This window comes from Vulpes vulpes, chromosome 1 (assembly GCF_048418805.1).
Source record: "Vulpes vulpes isolate BD-2025 chromosome 1, VulVul3, whole genome shotgun sequence".
NCBI classification, from domain to species: Eukaryota; Metazoa; Chordata; class Mammalia; order Carnivora; family Canidae; genus Vulpes; species Vulpes vulpes.
The window spans coordinates 187,326,584-187,345,594 of record NC_132780.1 but is presented as its reverse complement, the minus strand read 5'-3'; the positions used below and the strand labels follow the sequence as shown (position 1 = coordinate 187,345,594).

General features: G+C 32.8%; 1 protein-coding gene across 3 annotated transcripts in view; it reads left to right on the top strand.

Annotated features, from left to right (window-relative positions):
- The window catches only part of ASCC3 (activating signal cointegrator 1 complex subunit 3), a 340,865-nt gene that overhangs the window by 213,832 nt on the left and 108,022 nt on the right, over nucleotides 1-19,011 (top strand). For all 3 annotated transcript variants that reach the window (XM_026002925.2, XM_026002927.2, XM_026002926.2), the window contains exons 19-29: nucleotides 1,592-1,678; nucleotides 2,537-2,713; nucleotides 6,249-6,474; nucleotides 7,913-8,067; nucleotides 10,620-10,718; nucleotides 11,673-11,841; nucleotides 14,801-15,021; nucleotides 16,222-16,307; nucleotides 18,162-18,328; nucleotides 18,438-18,583; nucleotides 18,711-18,831. In XM_026002925.2, the coding sequence (XP_025858710.2) occupies nucleotides 1,592-1,678; nucleotides 2,537-2,713; nucleotides 6,249-6,474; nucleotides 7,913-8,067; nucleotides 10,620-10,718; nucleotides 11,673-11,841; nucleotides 14,801-15,021; nucleotides 16,222-16,307; nucleotides 18,162-18,328; nucleotides 18,438-18,583; nucleotides 18,711-18,831 (1,654 nt within the window). The remainder of the gene's footprint in view (nucleotides 1-1,591; nucleotides 1,679-2,536; nucleotides 2,714-6,248; nucleotides 6,475-7,912; nucleotides 8,068-10,619; nucleotides 10,719-11,672; nucleotides 11,842-14,800; nucleotides 15,022-16,221; nucleotides 16,308-18,161; nucleotides 18,329-18,437; nucleotides 18,584-18,710; nucleotides 18,832-19,011) is intronic.

Here is a 19,011-nt window from a genome sequence, read left to right as displayed (position 1 = left end):
ATGCTGGAATGAATGTAAGCAGGAGGTGATGACTTAATGATTCCTGTGAATGAAAGTTGAAAAATTAATTGCAGATTATTGAGAAACACTGGCTAAAGAAGAGTTAGAAAAACTACTGCAATTATCACGTCAACCAAATTATACTATTTGGGCAATTTAAGAGGTTTCAAGGATAATTGAGACTGTACAGTGTAGCCTTGCTTGTTGCCTTTTAATGTAATCTTGTGTAAGATAGCATGCCACTGTAATATCTTAAGGAATATATGCATGTGTATGTACCTACATAAGTTAATATATGGGAAAACCTAATAGTGATTACCTGTGAAGAGAGTCTTAATTTCAAAGACAAAGGTGGGTTAAAGCACATTTTTATTCTCCTCTTTATAAAGAGTTGGAGTTTTTTCTTATATTAATTTTTTGGAATATCTAAATTTGTTTTTAAAATGAAGAGTAACAGAAATCACTAAAGTAAAGGGTGCCTGGGTGGCTCAGTTGGTTAAGCCTCTGCCTTCGCCTCAGTTCATGACTACAGAGTCCTGAGATTGAGCCCTGCATTGGGCTCCCTGCATGGAGAACCTGCTTCTCCCTCTCTCTCGGCCCCTCCCCCCTGCTCATGTGTTCTCTCTCTCTCTCTCTCTTTCTCTTTTGCTCACTCTCTCAAATAAAATCTGTTTTAAAAAAAAGAAATCATTAAAGTGAAATTTCTTCTGAAATTTGAAAACCTAGGCCAATATGAAATCTAAGTTTTCTACTTACTTAACACATGCTTATGCATTTAACAGGTTTCAGGAAACACCTTTGTGCACATACTAGCTTTTCTTCATCATTCCCCAAATAACTATTGTATTTGTATAGCACTTTAGGTTTCTTCTTTTAACATGTATCATCTCATGATGTGATCTGGTCTCCCTCAAACCAAAACATTGCCCCTAGCTCTCTACTGCTTCTGTCACCTGTTCATGTGTGCTCCTTTTGTCCACTAAGTAACCTTTCTCATTTTCCCACTTGGTAGTATGTTGCTGCCAAACTATATCTTGTGCCTGTTTGCAGCTCTTTCAAGAACTAGCCTTTCTACAGCTTTACCTTTATTCTGTATGGTCTTTCACTGATTTTTCTCCTTCCAATTTCCTGAATTTCTGTATGCCCTTACTAGTAATATTATGATGCCTTCACCAAAATTTTCAGGTTGCATAATTTTAGCTGTTCCTCTCTGAATTTTATATGATACATCATCAGCTTAAAGTTGGCGAATAGTGCAATTTCCATATGCCCAGCTGAAAATGAGCCAAGACTGGACTGTTATGCTGAACATTTTTTTAGATATCTAATGTAGGTTTTAATAACTGATCTTATTGATCTCTTTGCTTCTAAAGGTCTTCTCCAGCTAATTATGTTTTAGGAAACTTTTTAGTCTGATAAATTTGATGATGTTTAAGGCAATGATCAAGAATACTATGCCACAAACATAGTAACTGTGCATTGTCTACAGCTCAAATATTCTTTACGAGTATGTGATTTTATAGTCACTTTTTAATTGAAAATATTTTACTGGATCTTCTATTTTAATCTAATATAACACTTACTTTGGTAGACCTTCAATGAATTCTTTGATGCTCACAAAACAGAAAGTGATATTTTTGCCATAGTCTCCAAAGCTGAAGAATTTGATCAAATCAAGGTAAGATTACTTGAAGCTTGAATCAGATGAATTTGGCATATATACATTCATTCCTTTATAGAAACTTATAATTAATTGTTATTCCTGTTACAGTATAAGCCTGTATGGCACTTCCCATTTAGAGTACCAGCAATGTTCTTCCATTTATCAACAGTGTCCAGTGTCCTAGATTATGATATTATGTTATTCCTGACATTATTCTTTGCTCTCTACTGCAAATCAAATATAATTTAAGTAGGTTTTGCAATAATGAAACTAGCAGAGAATACAGTATGTAGATTTTGGTTTATTTGCAATATAAGGTTCACTGAAGAAAATATAAAGGACATGCATGATTCAAACTTAGATATGAGTATTTCTGTACCTGTATTATAATTTAATCTTATTAACAGTGAAAACTTTAATACTGTGAATCATAGTACTTCATAGCTTTAAGCTATGAATGTGTTATACCATATAAAAATATATGACTGTAATGAATGCATTTGAAGATAATTCAACTTTGCCCTAATCCATTTGGGCAGAGGTTTTACTCTGGTCAAATAAAATATGAAATCTCATCAACTGAAGGATGGTGAGGTCAGAAGATTTAATTTTTGTGGCATATCAAATTTTTATATGTCAATGGCAACTTTAATATTGGTGATGAATAATAAAATGTAATTGTATCAGCCTCAAGATAGTTTCTTATTGTATTTTATTAGCTACCTGTGAAAAATTACTATTTTATCAGTGTACAAAAGAAAAATGTTGAAAAATGGAAGCTTTAAAAAAAAACATGCAATGTGGCTTAGTTTCAGTATGAAAAATTTCAATAAATCGGCCCAAATAATCTTATAAAAACATTGATTCTTCCAGGTCAGAGAAGAGGAAATAGAGGAGCTTGATGCCTTATTAAACAATTTCTGTGAACTCGCAGCTCCTGGAGGTGTAGAGAACAGTTATGGGAAAATAAACATCCTACTTCAAACTTATATCAGCCGAGGAGAGATGGACAGTTTCTCCCTTATATCAGATTCTGCATATGTTGCACAGGTAAGAATATTACTCTCTTCCTGTTTCTCTTCCTTACTTAATTTTAGAGACTGAAGAAATTAATTCATGCTATACTGTGAATGTATTGCATGGTGGCATGCTACCAATTACCGTTTTATTGGAGAACTTGTTCTGTTTAATTTGCCCATTTTTGTCCTCTGTGTAATAGATCAGAAATGGAGATGGGATTTGGTGGTTGGTTTGGCTCTTTTTGATGTTGCTTTTGTTTTCATTTTAGAGTTTAAAAATATCAACATTTGTTTTTTTTCTGCTTTAATGATAAAATTCATTTCTTATACTTACAAAGGGCAAAAATACAAGAATATTTCAAGTGCAGTAAAAGATTGTGGAAACTTTATAACTTACCCCAAATGTTAGAAATATAAACAAACTTTTTTTAACATTAAATGAGGCTTAATAGCAATACATCATACCATATTTTCAGTATAAGTCTCTGATAAAAAAAAAGTAATCTTTCTTCCCTATGATACTTAAAAGTTAAGAACTGAAAGAAAATTAGTCCCTAAATTGCAGCACACTAAATATGTAAGTTTTTTAAATACTGTTTTGCAAATATTGTACACCTGAAACTAATATTACACTGTATGTTAACTATACTGTAATTAAAATAAAATTTAAAAAGAATCCCTTTTTCATCATTTTTTGAGTAATGCCTGCTCTAAGTTAAGGAGAAATAAAGCTTAACTTATTTTAAATATAGAAACTATTCTGCTGTGTATCTTATGTTGGTAATTTTGTTCAAAGACTTTATATAGAAAAAGTATGTTTTGTGTTAAATAAATTATTATTAACAGCCATAAATACTCAGGAGTGCTTTGAAATAACTGTAAACATGAAATATTTGCAAACATGAACCAAAGATATATTGGTAAACAGTTTGAATGAATTCAGTAATTTAATCAAAGTAACCAGGAACCAGGTAATGATTTCATATACTATGTAAAGCTAATGTAGGGGCACCTGAGTGGCTCAGTCAGTTAAGCATGTGCCTTCGGCTCAGGTCATGATCCCAGGGTCCTGGTATGGAACCCCGCGTTAGGCTGTCTGCCTAGTGGGGAATCAACTTCTCTCTCTTTCCCTTTGATCCTCCCCCCAGCTCATGCTTACTCTATCTCAAATAAATAAATAAAATCTTAAAAAAAAAAAAAAAAGAAATGTGGATGTGGTAAAACCTTTTTGTATGTGTGTGTGTGCATCTTAGAACACATGTATTTCCTGCCATAGCAAATTTATATATAATTTGTAATCTCTAAATTATATTATTTAAAATCTCTAAACCCTGTGACTTCTATAGGAACCATTGTTTCCAACTTCTTTTATCTGTTTTTCTGAAAAATAATATAATATTGTCATTTTACATTTTCTAATTATTTTATATTGAAATAGTTAATGACTTAACTAAAAGTTAAAGCTTTTCTGAGTTTTGGATGAATAATCTGGCCACATTTCTGTTAGATTCAAGATTATGAAGGTATTATCAAAGACCGACACACAAATTGCTTTACAATATAACACTTAGGGTTTCTTCAAGATTGGTGCCTAGAAAGTCAGTCTCAGAAAATTAAGGTTATATCTCAAAGCATCCTGGTTTTTCTTAAATAGCTATTGTGGGTTTATCATCCTCAAATGCATTAGATAAACTATTGTTGGATTTATATTTTAAATGTAAGCCACCAACAGTTCCACAATCACCCTCTCTGCTTTGTAAAATAATAATTCCTTCTATATTTCTAAAATTTGATTCTTAGCCCCTGAAATAAATTCTTAGCTCAAGTATTCTGTGATTTTATAAAGAAGCCTATATGTAGCTTTTCTAAACTGCGTATTTTAGAGACTGATCATTATTCCCACTCAATTTATATCATTCCAGATTAAGATGCCTGCTTGTATCTCACATGGGATTTTTCCTTCCATTTCTTTTAGCTTTTAGGGAACAACTATAGGTTCTTACTAGAAAAATAACACTTTTAAACACAGTTGGGACAATTAGCCTGGCATCTTCTTACAAGAGCAACTGGGACTTATGCTAGAAGAAGACCTATTTGGTAGATACAGTAATCATAATGTTCATTTTATTCATCATTCTCTGGACCTAATAAGAACCATCCTATAATTTTTAATAGGTATCAGAACTGTCCTCATTTTTCTAAATACCATTTTTATTCTTAAATTTCTAATACTGTACAAAAGTAGTCAAATTTGCCAAGAGCAAAATACGTATTTTATTTAAAATGTAAAACCAAAGCCCTTAACTCTTATAGTCGTTTTTTACCTTGTAATTTCAAGCCAGATCACCTATTTGCTATTTAAAATCGTCACTCTATTTCATCTCTTTTTTAGGATTTTGACTAGATTTTAGCATTCTTCATTTTCAAACATAGATGTCATTTGATATTGTGAGGTGTCTCCAAGTTCATGACTTTAAAAACAATCTTCAGTAAAAATAATCTGCAAAGTTAGTAATAGAGGGAAGGAGGCAAAATAAATGGAAACCAAATGTAGAGACGTTAAAAGCGTTTCAATTCTTGTAAGTTCTACATGTCTATTAATGAAGTTTTTCTGACCACCAAATTTAGAATCTTGAAGTTAAATTGGATTTATTTTTTTAATATTTTATGTATTTATTCATGAGAGAGATAGAGAGAGAGGCAGAGACACAGGCAGAGGGAGAAGCAGGCTCCTTGCAGGGAGCTTGAAGTGGGACTCGATCCTGGGTCTCCAGGATCACGCCCTGGATTGAAGGCAGCGCTAAACCACTGAGCCACCAGGGCTGCCCAAATTGGAGTTATTTAGACCTGGTTTTGAATAGATACTCTGACTCCAGCTATGTGTGATCTAGGTCAAATTATTAACCTCACCAAACTGTTATCTTCTTGTATAAAATCATAGTATCAAGACCAATCGGATGCAGTTCCTGTAAAGATTAAATGAGATCATATACAGATTAAATCAAATACATAAAGCAATTACAATGTTGCTTGGTTTATAGGGAACCGTTAATACAGGTAGCTGAACTCATCAGTGTTTCCTTTTATCACCCTTCTCACACTAATTTTACTGTCTGATTGGGTCCAAAAGTCCTCCTTATTTCTCTAAGTAGACTTTTAATCATTGCACTATGTACCCCAGGGTATCCTTGCCTGTATCTTATATTCTAGATGGCTTCAAAGCCTTCTCCATTTTTTGCATACCTTTTATCTCTTCCTCCTTCATTTCTGGTTATGGAGTGTAAGATGGAGCTTCCTGAGTACTTGGATATGAGACTACCATCTGAGATTTGACAAGATAGCATCCATCTTTGGCTCAGGACGTGATCCTGGACACGTCCAAGGATCCAGTCCTGCATATTAGGCTCCTTGTAGGGAGTCTGCTTCTCCCTCTGCCCATGTCTCTGCCTCTCTCTTTGTGTCTTTCATGAATAAATGGATAAAATCTTTAAAAGAAAAAAAATTAATGTGAATGACAAATTATAAGTACACTGTATCTAACCACAAACCCCCTTTTTATTTTTCAGAATGCAGCTAGAATTGTCCGTGCTCTTTTTGAAATTGCTCTGAGGAAACGTTGGCCTGCCATGACCTACAGGCTCCTGAATCTCAGTAAAGTCATTGACAAGAGGCTTTGGGGTTGGGCTAGCCCTTTAAGACAGTTTTCAGTCCTACCACCACACATTCTAACAAGATTAGAAGAAAAAAATCTTACTGTGGATAAGCTGAAAGACATGAGGAAAGATGAAATAGGTAAGAAGGAAGCAAAAATGTTTTAATGTATTGTTCTGTACAAATATTTTATTAGCTATAAAAGAAAACTATTGTACATTTTTCACATTACTCAAGAAATGATTTTACTGTTTTAAATCCAGTTGGTATTGGTATGTAAATAGCACTTGTTCTTCTGCTTTTATCACATGGTGTTGAAAAATTATTCCTAGATACATTTCCACGTACCTTAACATTTTATTGGACAAACTTATAATGTATTGATTAGTTAAGTTTCAGATTCTGAATAGGATAGACATTAAAGGGGCACCTGGATGGCTCAGTGGTAGAGTGTCTGCCTTTGGCTCAGGTCATGATCCCCGGGTCCTGAGATTGAGTCCAGACATAGACAAAGGGAAAAGCAGGCTCTGCCTCTCGGTGTCTCTCATGAATAAATAAATAAAATCTTTAAAATAAAATTTAAAAAAAAAGACATTACACATGAAAGGAGTCAGGCTGAAAAGAAATGAGGACTACTGCTGGCAAAATGTCCAATGATGAGAAGAGAGACTGCAATAGTTACTTCGACTTATAGTAAGAACACCTTAAAACAAAATGGTAGAAAGTATCAATAAAAATAGAGAGAAATTGAGGATATTAACTAGAGAAGTTAAGAGTACTTACATTGGGGTAACATAATGTAAACATTTTATCAAAATAAGGAAAATCACTTTAGTTTCAAATTCTGGTGAACATAGAACATTTTGATTTGTTTGTAAACATACTTTAAAAAATTATATTATGAAGACTCAAGATAATATAAGAAATGTTGATACTATTAGATATTATCCATTTCCACTTAATTGTTTGAATTCAAGTAGAAAAATGTTTATAGTTGGTCACATCTGTTTATGACCCTCTCCCCACCCTGTCATTCCCATACATAACTACTTCAGGATCTAATCATTTATGAAAATAGGTATAAGAGGTTAATTTTGTGCTACGTTGACCATATTTTATATTTTAGCTTTACTTTTTTTCTGGAAATGAGTTTGGATGGGTGATTTGTGTTTGATTGCTAAAGCATTTCCCATCGTGGTTATGGAGTTGAGAAATAGACTTTGTGTGAATTAATGGCTTTATTCACAAAATACTAAATATTTTAACATGTCATGAGCTAACTAGGAGAAAAGTGGAGCTGTTTATAGTAGTTTAAACACTGTGAAGTCTCAGTAATTTTAAGAACCCTATTAATAGCGGAAGAAACCTTGATACTGGTTTTCAGAGCTATGAATTGCTAATTCAAGTTAACTATTACAAAATATTCAAACATGCCAGGTCAAGAATGTCAACTATTCTACATAGCAAATCATAAAACAAGCAATAAAACCACCTTCTCTGAAATCCCATTTACAAGTCAGATTATATTGCTTTTTTTCCTGTCTGAAAACATTTCTTCTGTGTGATGTTTTCCTTACAGGTCACATGCTGCATCATGTGAATATTGGACTCAAGGTCAAACAATGTGTTCATCAGATCCCTTCTGTTACAATGGAAGCATCCATTCAGCCCATCACACGGACTGTCCTACGAGTGACACTGAGCATCTGTCCTGATTTTACTTGGAATGATCAGGTAAAAGTGGAAAATATCTATATCAATGAAAGCAGAAATATCTGTGCTGCAGGTTCAACTATATCTCCTTACAGCTGTCCTTGAGGCATATAGAAAACTCTAAAAAGAATATGCACTGAAGATTCATTTAAAACATTGTATCATCCTTTTAAAAACGTGATACAATATATTAATATGTCAAGCAGTGAGACCTCTACAGAACATCTAAGGTACCTGAAAGTTCAACATTGAGCAGTAGTTTAGTGGATTCACTTACATAAAGACTTTGCATAATTCTGTCTTCTTCAATTTTCTCTCTGGTATCTTCATTTTTGCCAACTCCACTTACTCTGTCATTTTAGCCCACTAAAAGGGTCAACATTCTTTGTGCTTAAAGAGCCCTTTTAAAATCCTAATATTTCTCAAACTATCTATCTCCTCTTTTCTTTACCATTAGACACATAGAAAGGGACTTCTTTATTTTCTCCTGGTCACCATTTTCTTTCCTGCTGAGTCTACTTTCTCAGTGATCACCAAAACCTAACTGGTTGCCATAATAAATGACTTTTTTCTCAGTTATTTTCTTTACTTCTCTGACATTCAGCATTATACATTGTCCTTCTTGAAAATGCCCTTCCTTGGCACCCAACACATTCCGGTTTCTGTTTTTACCGCTTTTATTCTTCTTTCTAAATCTTTATGGTAACTATGTTTATAGTTAGTCACATCTGTTTGTGATCTCTCCCCACCCTGGTATTCCCATACATAACTATTTCAGATATAATCATTTATAAAATATGTACAAGTAGATAATTTTGTGGTACATTGACCATATTTTATATTTTAGCTTTATTTTTTCATATATCAACATATAAAATCATATGTGTGTGTATATACAAATATGTATATATGCAAATATATATATATATGTATATATATATATATATATATGAAGATGTACTCTGGGTCCTCTTCTTATTTTGTCAACATTTTTAAGGTCTATTTTTTGCAGCAGTTACTGTACAAAAACTACAGTAGAGATTGTAGATACAAAAGCAAATAAGTCTCAATCCTTTCAAGAAGTCAGTGAGGAAGCCAAGTAAATCTGTAATTGTAGTAGCAATGCCTACTTTACATGATTATCGTAAGGTTCTAATTAAGTATAAGTAAATACCTTCTACATTACCTGAGATTTTTAGTATGTCTTTAATGTGAATTAATTTTATTCACAACATGCTTAAAAATTACCCAACCATAGTCCTAATCCAAATTTACCAATGATCTTAAACTGTCCTAACCAGTAATTCCTTCAATTTTCTCATCTGAAACATGGATAATAATAATAATTTTCTTTCTCACAGAATTTCTGTGAGAGCTAAGTGATATAAAATTATATTTAATATTTCTATAAACAAAAAATTTTACATAAAATATAAAATTAGTTAGCCATATACTCCTATTTCATTTTATATTTAATATAGGGTTTTTGAAATGCATACAAGTTTTATTTCCTTTTTTCACACTGTTTTCTTCTGTCAGTATCCATAAAAACATCTTCTACAGTTTAATTCATTAGATAGAATATTTGATAGTTTATATAGTTAACAGTTTCTATTCTTGGCTGAAAGAATAGAAAACCTGACTTATCTTAAACTGACTTACGGAGAAAAATATTATCTTCCACAATAAAAGGTCCATGGGTAGAATAGACCTTAAAAATGATTGAGTCTATTTATGACTATCATTTAGGGCCCATCTTTTTGCTGTCCTGATACACTTGGACACTTTCCAAATGTTTTCTATGCTTACTTGTTCACATTTAACTGGGAAAGATGAACTCACCCCTATTTCATGAACCCTGAGCATGGACCATAAGGCCTTTTCTTCAGTCTAATTGGGCCAGTATTGGGCACAAGCTGTTTGTTATAAGTGGAATACTGTAAGCTGATAGGCTTGTTCTAATCAAAATCATCCTGAGTAATGAGGTCACCTACTCCTGAGTCACATAAAAGAGATAGGGACACTGAACATGACTGGGCTTTGTTAAGGAAAATAAAAACAGAGGGAGAATAATGGGTATACAAAATACAGCATATCTATCTATCCAATGGAATATTATTTGTCAGTGAAAAAGAATGAAGTACTATTGCATGATACAACATGAATTAACCTTGAAAACATGGTAAATGAAAGAAGCCAAAGAAGACCACATATTATATGATTACATTTATATGAAATGTCCAATATAAAAAGGCAAATTTTTAAAAGAAAGTAGATTGTGGTTGTCAAGCTTGGAGATTGGGACAGTAGGGAAAGATAAATAGTGACTGCAAAAGGGAACAAGGTTTCTTTTTGGGGGTAATTCTAAAATTAGATTATGGAGATGGTTATACAACTTTATAAATCTCTTAAAACCACTGAACTGCATACTTTAATTGAGTAAACTTTGTTAAGTAAATTATGTATCAATAAAGCTGTTAAAAAGAGAGAGAATAGGTGCTGGATTTGCAAACTACAATATCCCTTCCTTGAGTTAAAATATACTTAGTATTAGAATATTTTTTTTCTTCTAGGTCCATGGGACAGTAGGAGAACCTTGGTGGATTTGGGTAGAAGACCCTACAAATGATCATATTTATCATTCAGAGTATTTTCTCGTTCTAAAAAAGCAGGTAAACATGGGTGTGTCACTCTTATTATGCTGCTATCATAGAAAGAAGAAAATATAAACTAAATAATTTCTGTTTTTACGATATCTGTAATTTCATAGTTCCTTTAAAGCTTTATTTTTATATATATATTTTCTGTTTGGGTTCAAAGAAAACAGGAATTGGATTTGTATTCATGTAATTGTATTTGTGCAATCAATGTGATCTTAGTTTGAGAAATGGAATTGTAATCTTTATCATGGTTTAAGACATGACTTTCAGAGGAAAGGAATATGTCACCTGGATAGGATAAATAATGTAATCGATAAAATAAAATTAAATAAATAAAAACAACTTTATACATTACAAAAATAAAATACTAAAGAGTATTTACTCACATTGTGAAAAGGACACTTTTAAAAATTTTCCATAAATCCCAAAAGACTCAATTTGGTGCTAGCATATCTTTAACTGTGATGCTTCATCTGTGATTTCTCTTTTTATCATAGAGAAAGCAAGCTTTAGGCTGGGAACCGTGGGAGGACAGCAATAGAATTTTACAGCAGTGTTTGTTTTCATGATTACCTTCTACTTATGCTAGATTCTGTTATTTGACTTAAGGTGGTAGTAGAATTCAAAGAAAAATATTAAGTAAATAATTGGTAAAAATCATGATTTTATGAAGGAAGTTTGGGAAATTCTGATAGTGAATAAAACTGGTAATCTATTAGTACATAATGATATACATATATAAATAATATAAATTGAGTATAAATTTTACTTTTATAATATCAGGTATCCTCAGCAGAGAACCACATAGAAATTTCTGAAGTGCCTGACTGTCTCAGCTATTTAGAAACCCAAGATAATTTTCTTCTGTTTAGTACCTGTTTCTGTAGATAGCATTGTCCTAACAATAGACTAAGGCTTTTTGGTATCAGAATATTCATATTCATTTGAGACTTTATTTCACATTAGGTCATTAGTAAAGAAGCTCAACTTCTGGTATTTACAATCCCTATTTTTGAGCCTTTGCCTTCCCAGTATTACATCCGAGCAGTGTCTGATAGATGGTTAGGAGCTGAAGCTGTATGTATTATCAACTTTCAACATCTGATTCTACCAGAGAGACATCCTCCCCATACAGGTAACATTGAATAGTAACTTGAATCATCACTGATTTTGCAAAAAATGTTGTTTTAATTAAAGTTGCAAGTGTCTATGCTTTAAAGTTGTCTAAATCTGAATCAGAATCCTATTTATTTCTCAATATAGTTTGAAGAGCTTTTCAAATTCAAATCTATATATACATTTGGTAGAGCTTAATGGTGGGCCTTAATTTTGAGTTCCAAAAACCTTAAGCCTAGTTCAATCATCATAGTTCTAAAAAACTGGAGACGCACTACTTCAGTATTATTATGCCTTTATCTGTATTTTTATACATAATCACTACAGTGTCTCCATATCTCCTTCCTTTTCCATTAAAGTATTGCCATTTAATCTGCTCTCTGGGAAACTTTTGAGGTATCCTTTTTCTTTGTGCTTATTACTAGTTACTTAAACTTATTTCTAGTGTGTTAAATGAATTAATTAAAGTAAATTGCAGGTTATTTTTCTTCATATAGTATGCTCCTGCACCAAAAAAAAGAAAGCTAATATTAAGAAGTCAGGTTATGATATCAGTACAGAATGGATTCACTATATGTCAAGTCATTCATCCTCCAAACAACATGTACCTTTTATATTCTCTTCTCCCACACGCATATGATAAAAGGGTATATGGTAATCTGCAATATCATGTAACAGTTTTTCATTGTCATAACTAACAAAAATCCATTTTAGATTTTTGTAACATGAGGAAGCGTCTTTATATTTTGACTTATTAAAGAAGCAGAATTTCATGAATAAATGTTTAAAGTGGTAGTTTTAAACCCCCTATATTCTATTTAAAAAAAAATCTTTAGATTGAGCTATTAGTGTATTAAACGTATTTCTTCTCATTGAGCCTTCATAATTAATGATTTCAAGAGCCCCTTAATTTAGAGAAAAATGGTCATTTTTTTTCATATAATTCTTCTGAAGACAAACTTTTTCCAAAATAAAAATGTTATTTCTTATTATTTTTAATGAATACATTTTTTAACAGTACTTTGGGAAATGGAAGCAGGCATTAATGTCTTTGCCATGTTTGTCAAATATATGTTTATTAGCTTATCTTGAAGAGAAATATTTTTATTAGCTTATCTTGAAGAGAAATATTTTAGATTATAGCTTTAAACCACATTGATATCTTGACAGAACTAAAAAGTTTGTCAACATAGAGAAATGAGATTGCAATATCTACTTACACTTACATACTCATTGAAGAGGACCTTTCTGCTTTTCTTCAATCAAATATGCCAAATATGATATCTAGAATCTCAAAATATGTAGAAATGTTCAGTGCTTTAATTTTAAAATATACGCTAACATCATCACTACTAGATCTCTTTGACTGCAGTACTTAATTTTAACATGCGTTAACATTATATTTTAATGCTCATTTAATCACTTCTCTGTTGAGTGGCCAAGCACCTATCACCCTATTTATATAATTAGTTGACTTCTGACTACACTTTAAAAAGCAGTTAAATGCACCACTGTGACATCTCAGTTGATATTAGAAATGTATGATGTAACCTCAATGATTCCCAGTTCTTTTTGGCTGAGTGTATGTGTGGCCACCCTGTTGAGGCTAAATCAAACAAGAAAATTCTTCACATTTCACAGAAGTGAATCATCATAATTTAGCATTGTCAGTATATACCAAAATGTTTATTTTTTAGCTCCTATTAAGAATATGTCTATGATTAGCATTGCAAGTTAAAACTTCCTCCCTTCTTGAGTTTTCAGTGCTACAGAAAATTTAGGAGATTATGATATGCTATAGAGAATTTAGGCAGTCAGCTCTCAATTACATATCTATTAAATTAGAACTGTGGGACTAAGATAATATTTTAAAAATAGCTTTTCATTTTTTTTAATTTTTATTTATTTATGATAGTCACACAGAGAGAGAGAGAGAGAGAGAGGCAGAGACACAGGCAGAGGGAGAAGCAGGCTCCATGCACCGGGAGCCCGACGTGGGATTCGATCCCGGGTCTCCAGGATCGTGCCCTGGGCCAAAGGCAGGCGCCAAACCGCTGCGCCACCCAGGGATCCCAGTAGCTTTTCATTTTTAAGTACAATTTTGGGGAAGAGAATTCTCTATACTTTCTCTTTTGAAACTGTGCTACAAAGATCTCACTCAGGATACAGACCACCATGTCCTTCCAGATTTTTTTTTTCCTCCTTATTCAGACTTCAAATGGGTAGAATCCTCTTCAATGAAATAATCCTGAGAGTAAAGCTGCCTTCCAGGTTTCTAACTGATACCTTTCTGGATTGTGGGAAAATACAATGTCTGTCAAGTTCAAGAGCATATAGCTTTATTTCTCTAAATAATTTTAACTATCTAATCTCCTAGAGCTCTAGTTTATAGAATGAGATACAACTGAATTTGTTTGTTCCTGTGTTTTCTCAGCACAGTTCCTTTTTTTACCCACGCACTCTCTGATTTGAAATTTCCACCTAAGTTTCTTCCGATAATTATTTTAAGTTTATTTTAGTTTACATTGGGTAAATAAATAGCTCACTCAACGATTATAGTTTGGTTAGTTTTCTAACAGATCAAAGGAAATTTGTTATTGGTAATCATTTTAGTATTGCAGTTTTGCAGGTGGTTTTCCTTTTTCTACAGATTAGGGTAGATTTAATTTTCTTCTACACCAGGCATCTTTTCATATAACTGTCATTCAGATTACTTTTCTGATTAGAAAAGAGAGATATATGTAGCATTATATTTGGTATATGAGGAACTCTCCCAGAAAAACATCCAATATATCAATATTATAAATGTGGTAATGGGGGGAGGGAAGACCTGTAACTAGTATATAAAAATTGATGTTAAGCTTTTTTTTTTCTCCTCCAATGAATCAAGGATTGTTATAATTTTTCCTGAGAGATAGTGTTCAGTATTTTGCATTTTTTCCAGTTATTGTATAGCAGTACCTGTTTCATCTTTTCAGAATTACTGGATCTTCAGCCTTTACCAATCACAGCTTTGGGATGTGAAGCATATGAAGCACTGTACAACTTTAGCCACTTTAACCCTGTTCAGACACAAATATTTCATACACTGTATCACACAGACTGTAATGTCCTACTTGGAGCACCCACTGGATCAGGAAAGACCGTTGCTGCCGAATTAGCTATCTTCAGAGTCTTCAACAAGTACCCTACTTCAAAGGTCTGTTTGAAGGAGTCACATGCTTACATTAAATTAGGAAACGCAGTTCATAATCTGTAAACTAGCAAGTTCTAAACACACAGCAGGACTCACTGAGTAGATTTGTCACTCTCTCAGTGAATTTTCTGGAGGGACGAGATTGGTATTAGAATAACTGGCCAGAAAAAAGAAAATTATATTAACCTTTGGAGTCCTCTAGTTAGGTTTCTAATGTACATGTTAGTTTCCACATGTCCTTTCCTTATTGTAAGATACCTAATTCATAGCCATATTTATAAGATAAAGACTTTTAAACAAATCCTTTTGCTATAAAGAAATGCTAGTATAGTTTGATTATACACATGAGATACAGAGGCAGTTTTTATTCTACATTTCTGCAAATGGCCATATTATTAATGTAAAATAATGTGATAAGTCAGATAAGTATTGATTTTATGCTTTCTTGAAATGTGAAGTACATACAGTTTAGAAGGACTATTTTTCAAGAGAGCTAATCCATACATTGTGATTGGAATTACATGGTATTTTCCTCATCTTATATTATTTTAGAAATGCTTTAACTTCTTTTTTCAGTGATTTTCAATTAGTGGCTTTCCTTCCCTACTTAACATGAAGTTTTCCTAATTCTGAGTATATTTTGTGGTTATCAATACATTATAAGACATACAACATGAGAGCTCTACTCTAAATTTGAAACATTTTAATAAGAAGGAATTGTTTTTCACTGAACAATCTACAGTATTAAAGACCAGTTGCTGTTGTTGTTATTAAAAGGGTAGAACACCTAAATGTGTGACTGTCATCTTTTATAAAATCTGCATTAAAATTGAAACAACCATATTTATCTCTCTTTAGAATTTCAAAAGTAGTAACTTTTTCATTCAGATAATTCTTGATCAAAATACCAGGGAAAACTTTTCTTTTCATCAGAATATGAATACCTACAGAAAATACCTTCAGCTTTTTTTTAATATTTAAAATTTTCTATGTCAGCTTTTTTATGTTGTATTTCTGTCCTATTTTGGATAAAGGCAGTTTGAACAAGTTAATGACTTTTCTCATTAATTTAAAATTTTAAGCTTTTCAGTAATAAAAGAAACGTTTTAAAACTACACTATCATATATAGATGGAGTTTACCTTTATTTGAAAACAATGTCCCTGAGTTCATGAGATCTTTTTACCCTCCCCTTCCCTTTCAGGCAGTATATATTGCACCCTTAAAGGCCCTGGTACGTGAAAGAATGGATGACTGGAAAGTAAGGATAGAGGAAAAACTTGGTAAAAAGTAAGTTCTTGCTTATTCATAAACCATGCTTTGAATAACCTAAAAAGAACAACAAATAAAAGATTTGCATAAACCTGTTGAATGCCTTTACAATGATCTTCATAGTCTTTTATTCTAAAGATATTGTGATGAATTTTAAAATGTTATCAATATTCCCATTGTTTTAATATTAGAAAATGAATGTCCTTAAATTATTTAATATGAATGTTTTTGCTTGGCAAGATAATTTTTCAAAATTTCTAAATTCTCAGGGGATCCCTGGGTGGCTCAGTGGTTTAGCGCCTGCCTTCGGCCCAGGGCATGATCCTGGAGTCTCAGGATCGAGTCCCACATCAGGTTCCCTGCATGGAACCTGCTTCTCTCTCTGCCTATGTCTCTGCCTCTCTCTCTCTCTCTCTCTCTCTCTCTCTCTATCTGTGTCTCTCATGAATAAATAAATAAAATCTTCAAAAAAAAATAATAAAAATAAACAAATACATTTTTAAATTCTAAAACAAAAGAAGTTTTGTCTCTTTACTTTTCTTTCATATCATTCAGAGTGTCTCCCAGAAACCACGTAGAGGGCATTTGACATGTAAACAATTAATAGAAAAACAGAAATTCATTAAAGAACATGACTTTTAAAAAGATATTTTAATATTGCACAAGATTATTAATTGTGGGATTGTTTTTAATAGCAAGATTGCAGGTAACCTTAGTACCCAATAGAACATGACTAAATAAATTGTGGTACATTTACACAATGCAAAATATTGTATTGTTCTATAAAGAATGAACTTTTTATATACTGAAAGAATGATCTCCAGTGATACTATAGAAAATGTTTTTAAGTAAAGCATTCTATCTTTTTTTTTAATGGTAAAGAATATCAATGTGTGGTTGCTTTAGAACAAGAACCAGGTGACTGGAAGATAGACATGTTACAGACACACATTCACTGAACCCATATGAATTTATTACATATTCAAAATAATAAATTGTAAAAATAAAAAATGAATAAAAATAAGCAAAAGCTTTGGGAACACTGTACTTGGGGAAACTAATCTTGCCCCTTTTTTGTTCTTTGAGGATTAAGACAGATGCTAAAATTATTTAGTGATTACCTGAAATTTAGAGTTGGCCTCCAGATTACCCTCTTTCTCTCTATAAAACTGGGGTCTTTTTTTTTTAAAGATTTAATTTACTTATTCATAAGAGACACAGAGAGACAGACAGACAGACAGACACAGACAGAGGGAGAAGCAGGCTCCATTCCATGCAGGGAGCCTGACATGGGACTCGATCCCGGGTCTCCAGGATCACGCCCTGGGCCGAAGGTGGCGCTAAACCTCTGAGCCACCCAGGCTGCCCCAAAAACCTGGGGTTTCTTAGAATGCGGTAGCACATATTTCTCTCAGCATATGTTGTTTATGTCCAATTATGTTTGAATTTGCCTGTAATATCTATAGAAAAAAGAAATGAAGCTTACACATAATTATATTCTTAATGAATGCCTCTTTTTGTCTTAATAAGTTAACACTTTCCCTCATTAGAAAGGTATTTATTCCAACATATGGAGAAGGAAGTATGAGTTCAATGCTGTAAAAACACATAGGACAGAGAATTTGTAAACATAATCATAGCAAAGTTTGACATATCCTCGTAAAAGCTAAATTATCAGTGATTTGAATTTATACATTCTTTAAGAATTCTTAAGAAATGTATTTTGGACTCGACTCACAGAAACTTTCAGAAATCAGAGGGAGAGGGAGATAAAGTAGTGTTAAGCATTATAAATTTTTGTTTTGAAAGGTATTTTTGCTTTTCCAAGGTCATGAGTTATTAGAGAAAGGTATCATTTTTCTTCCCTTCCAGAGTTATTGAACTAACTGGGGATGTGACTCCTGATATGAAATCCATTGCTAAGGCTGACCTTATCGTCACTACTCCAGAGAAGTGGGATGGAGTCAGTAGAAGCTGGCAAAATAGGAACTATGTGAAACAAGTCACTATTCTCATCATAGATGAGATCCATCTGCTTGGTGGGTACCACTGTATCTGATACCAGTTTGCGCATTTTGACTCTCATACTTGCCGCAGGTGGCATCAGGACTTGTTAAATGATTAACATGTATTATTCCTATTTCCCAGGGGAGGAAAGAGGCCCTGTTCTAGAAGTCATTGTATCTCGAACAAATTTCATCTCATCGCACACAGAAAAGCCTGTTAGAATAGTTGGACTATCTACCGCATTAGCTAATGCCAGAGACCTTGCCGACTGGCTCAATATTCATCAGGTACATGGAAGACTGATAAATAGGCATCTAATACAGTGGCTTAGCTGGCTTCATTAAGGATTATTGTAATATTATAAACTTACATATAAAAACTGAAAATGACGACTTCTTTCTTGTTTTACTCTAGATGGGCTTGTTCAACTTCCGACCATCAGTACGCCCAGTTCCACTGGAAGTTCACATTCAAGGCTTCCCGGGTCAACATTACTGTCCTCGTATGGCCAGTATGAATAAACCTACATTCCAAGGTAAGCTTTAGATCCTTGGAATGAATAGCAGCCATTTTGTAGGGGAGACTTTAAGTACACTCGAGGTAATTCGGATTTCTTTGAACGCGTGATACTGCTCCAACTTATACATATGTGTAAAACTTAAGCTTATGCTAAGGCATAAAAATGTTTGTTGAATTAACTATTGAAAATGGAGAA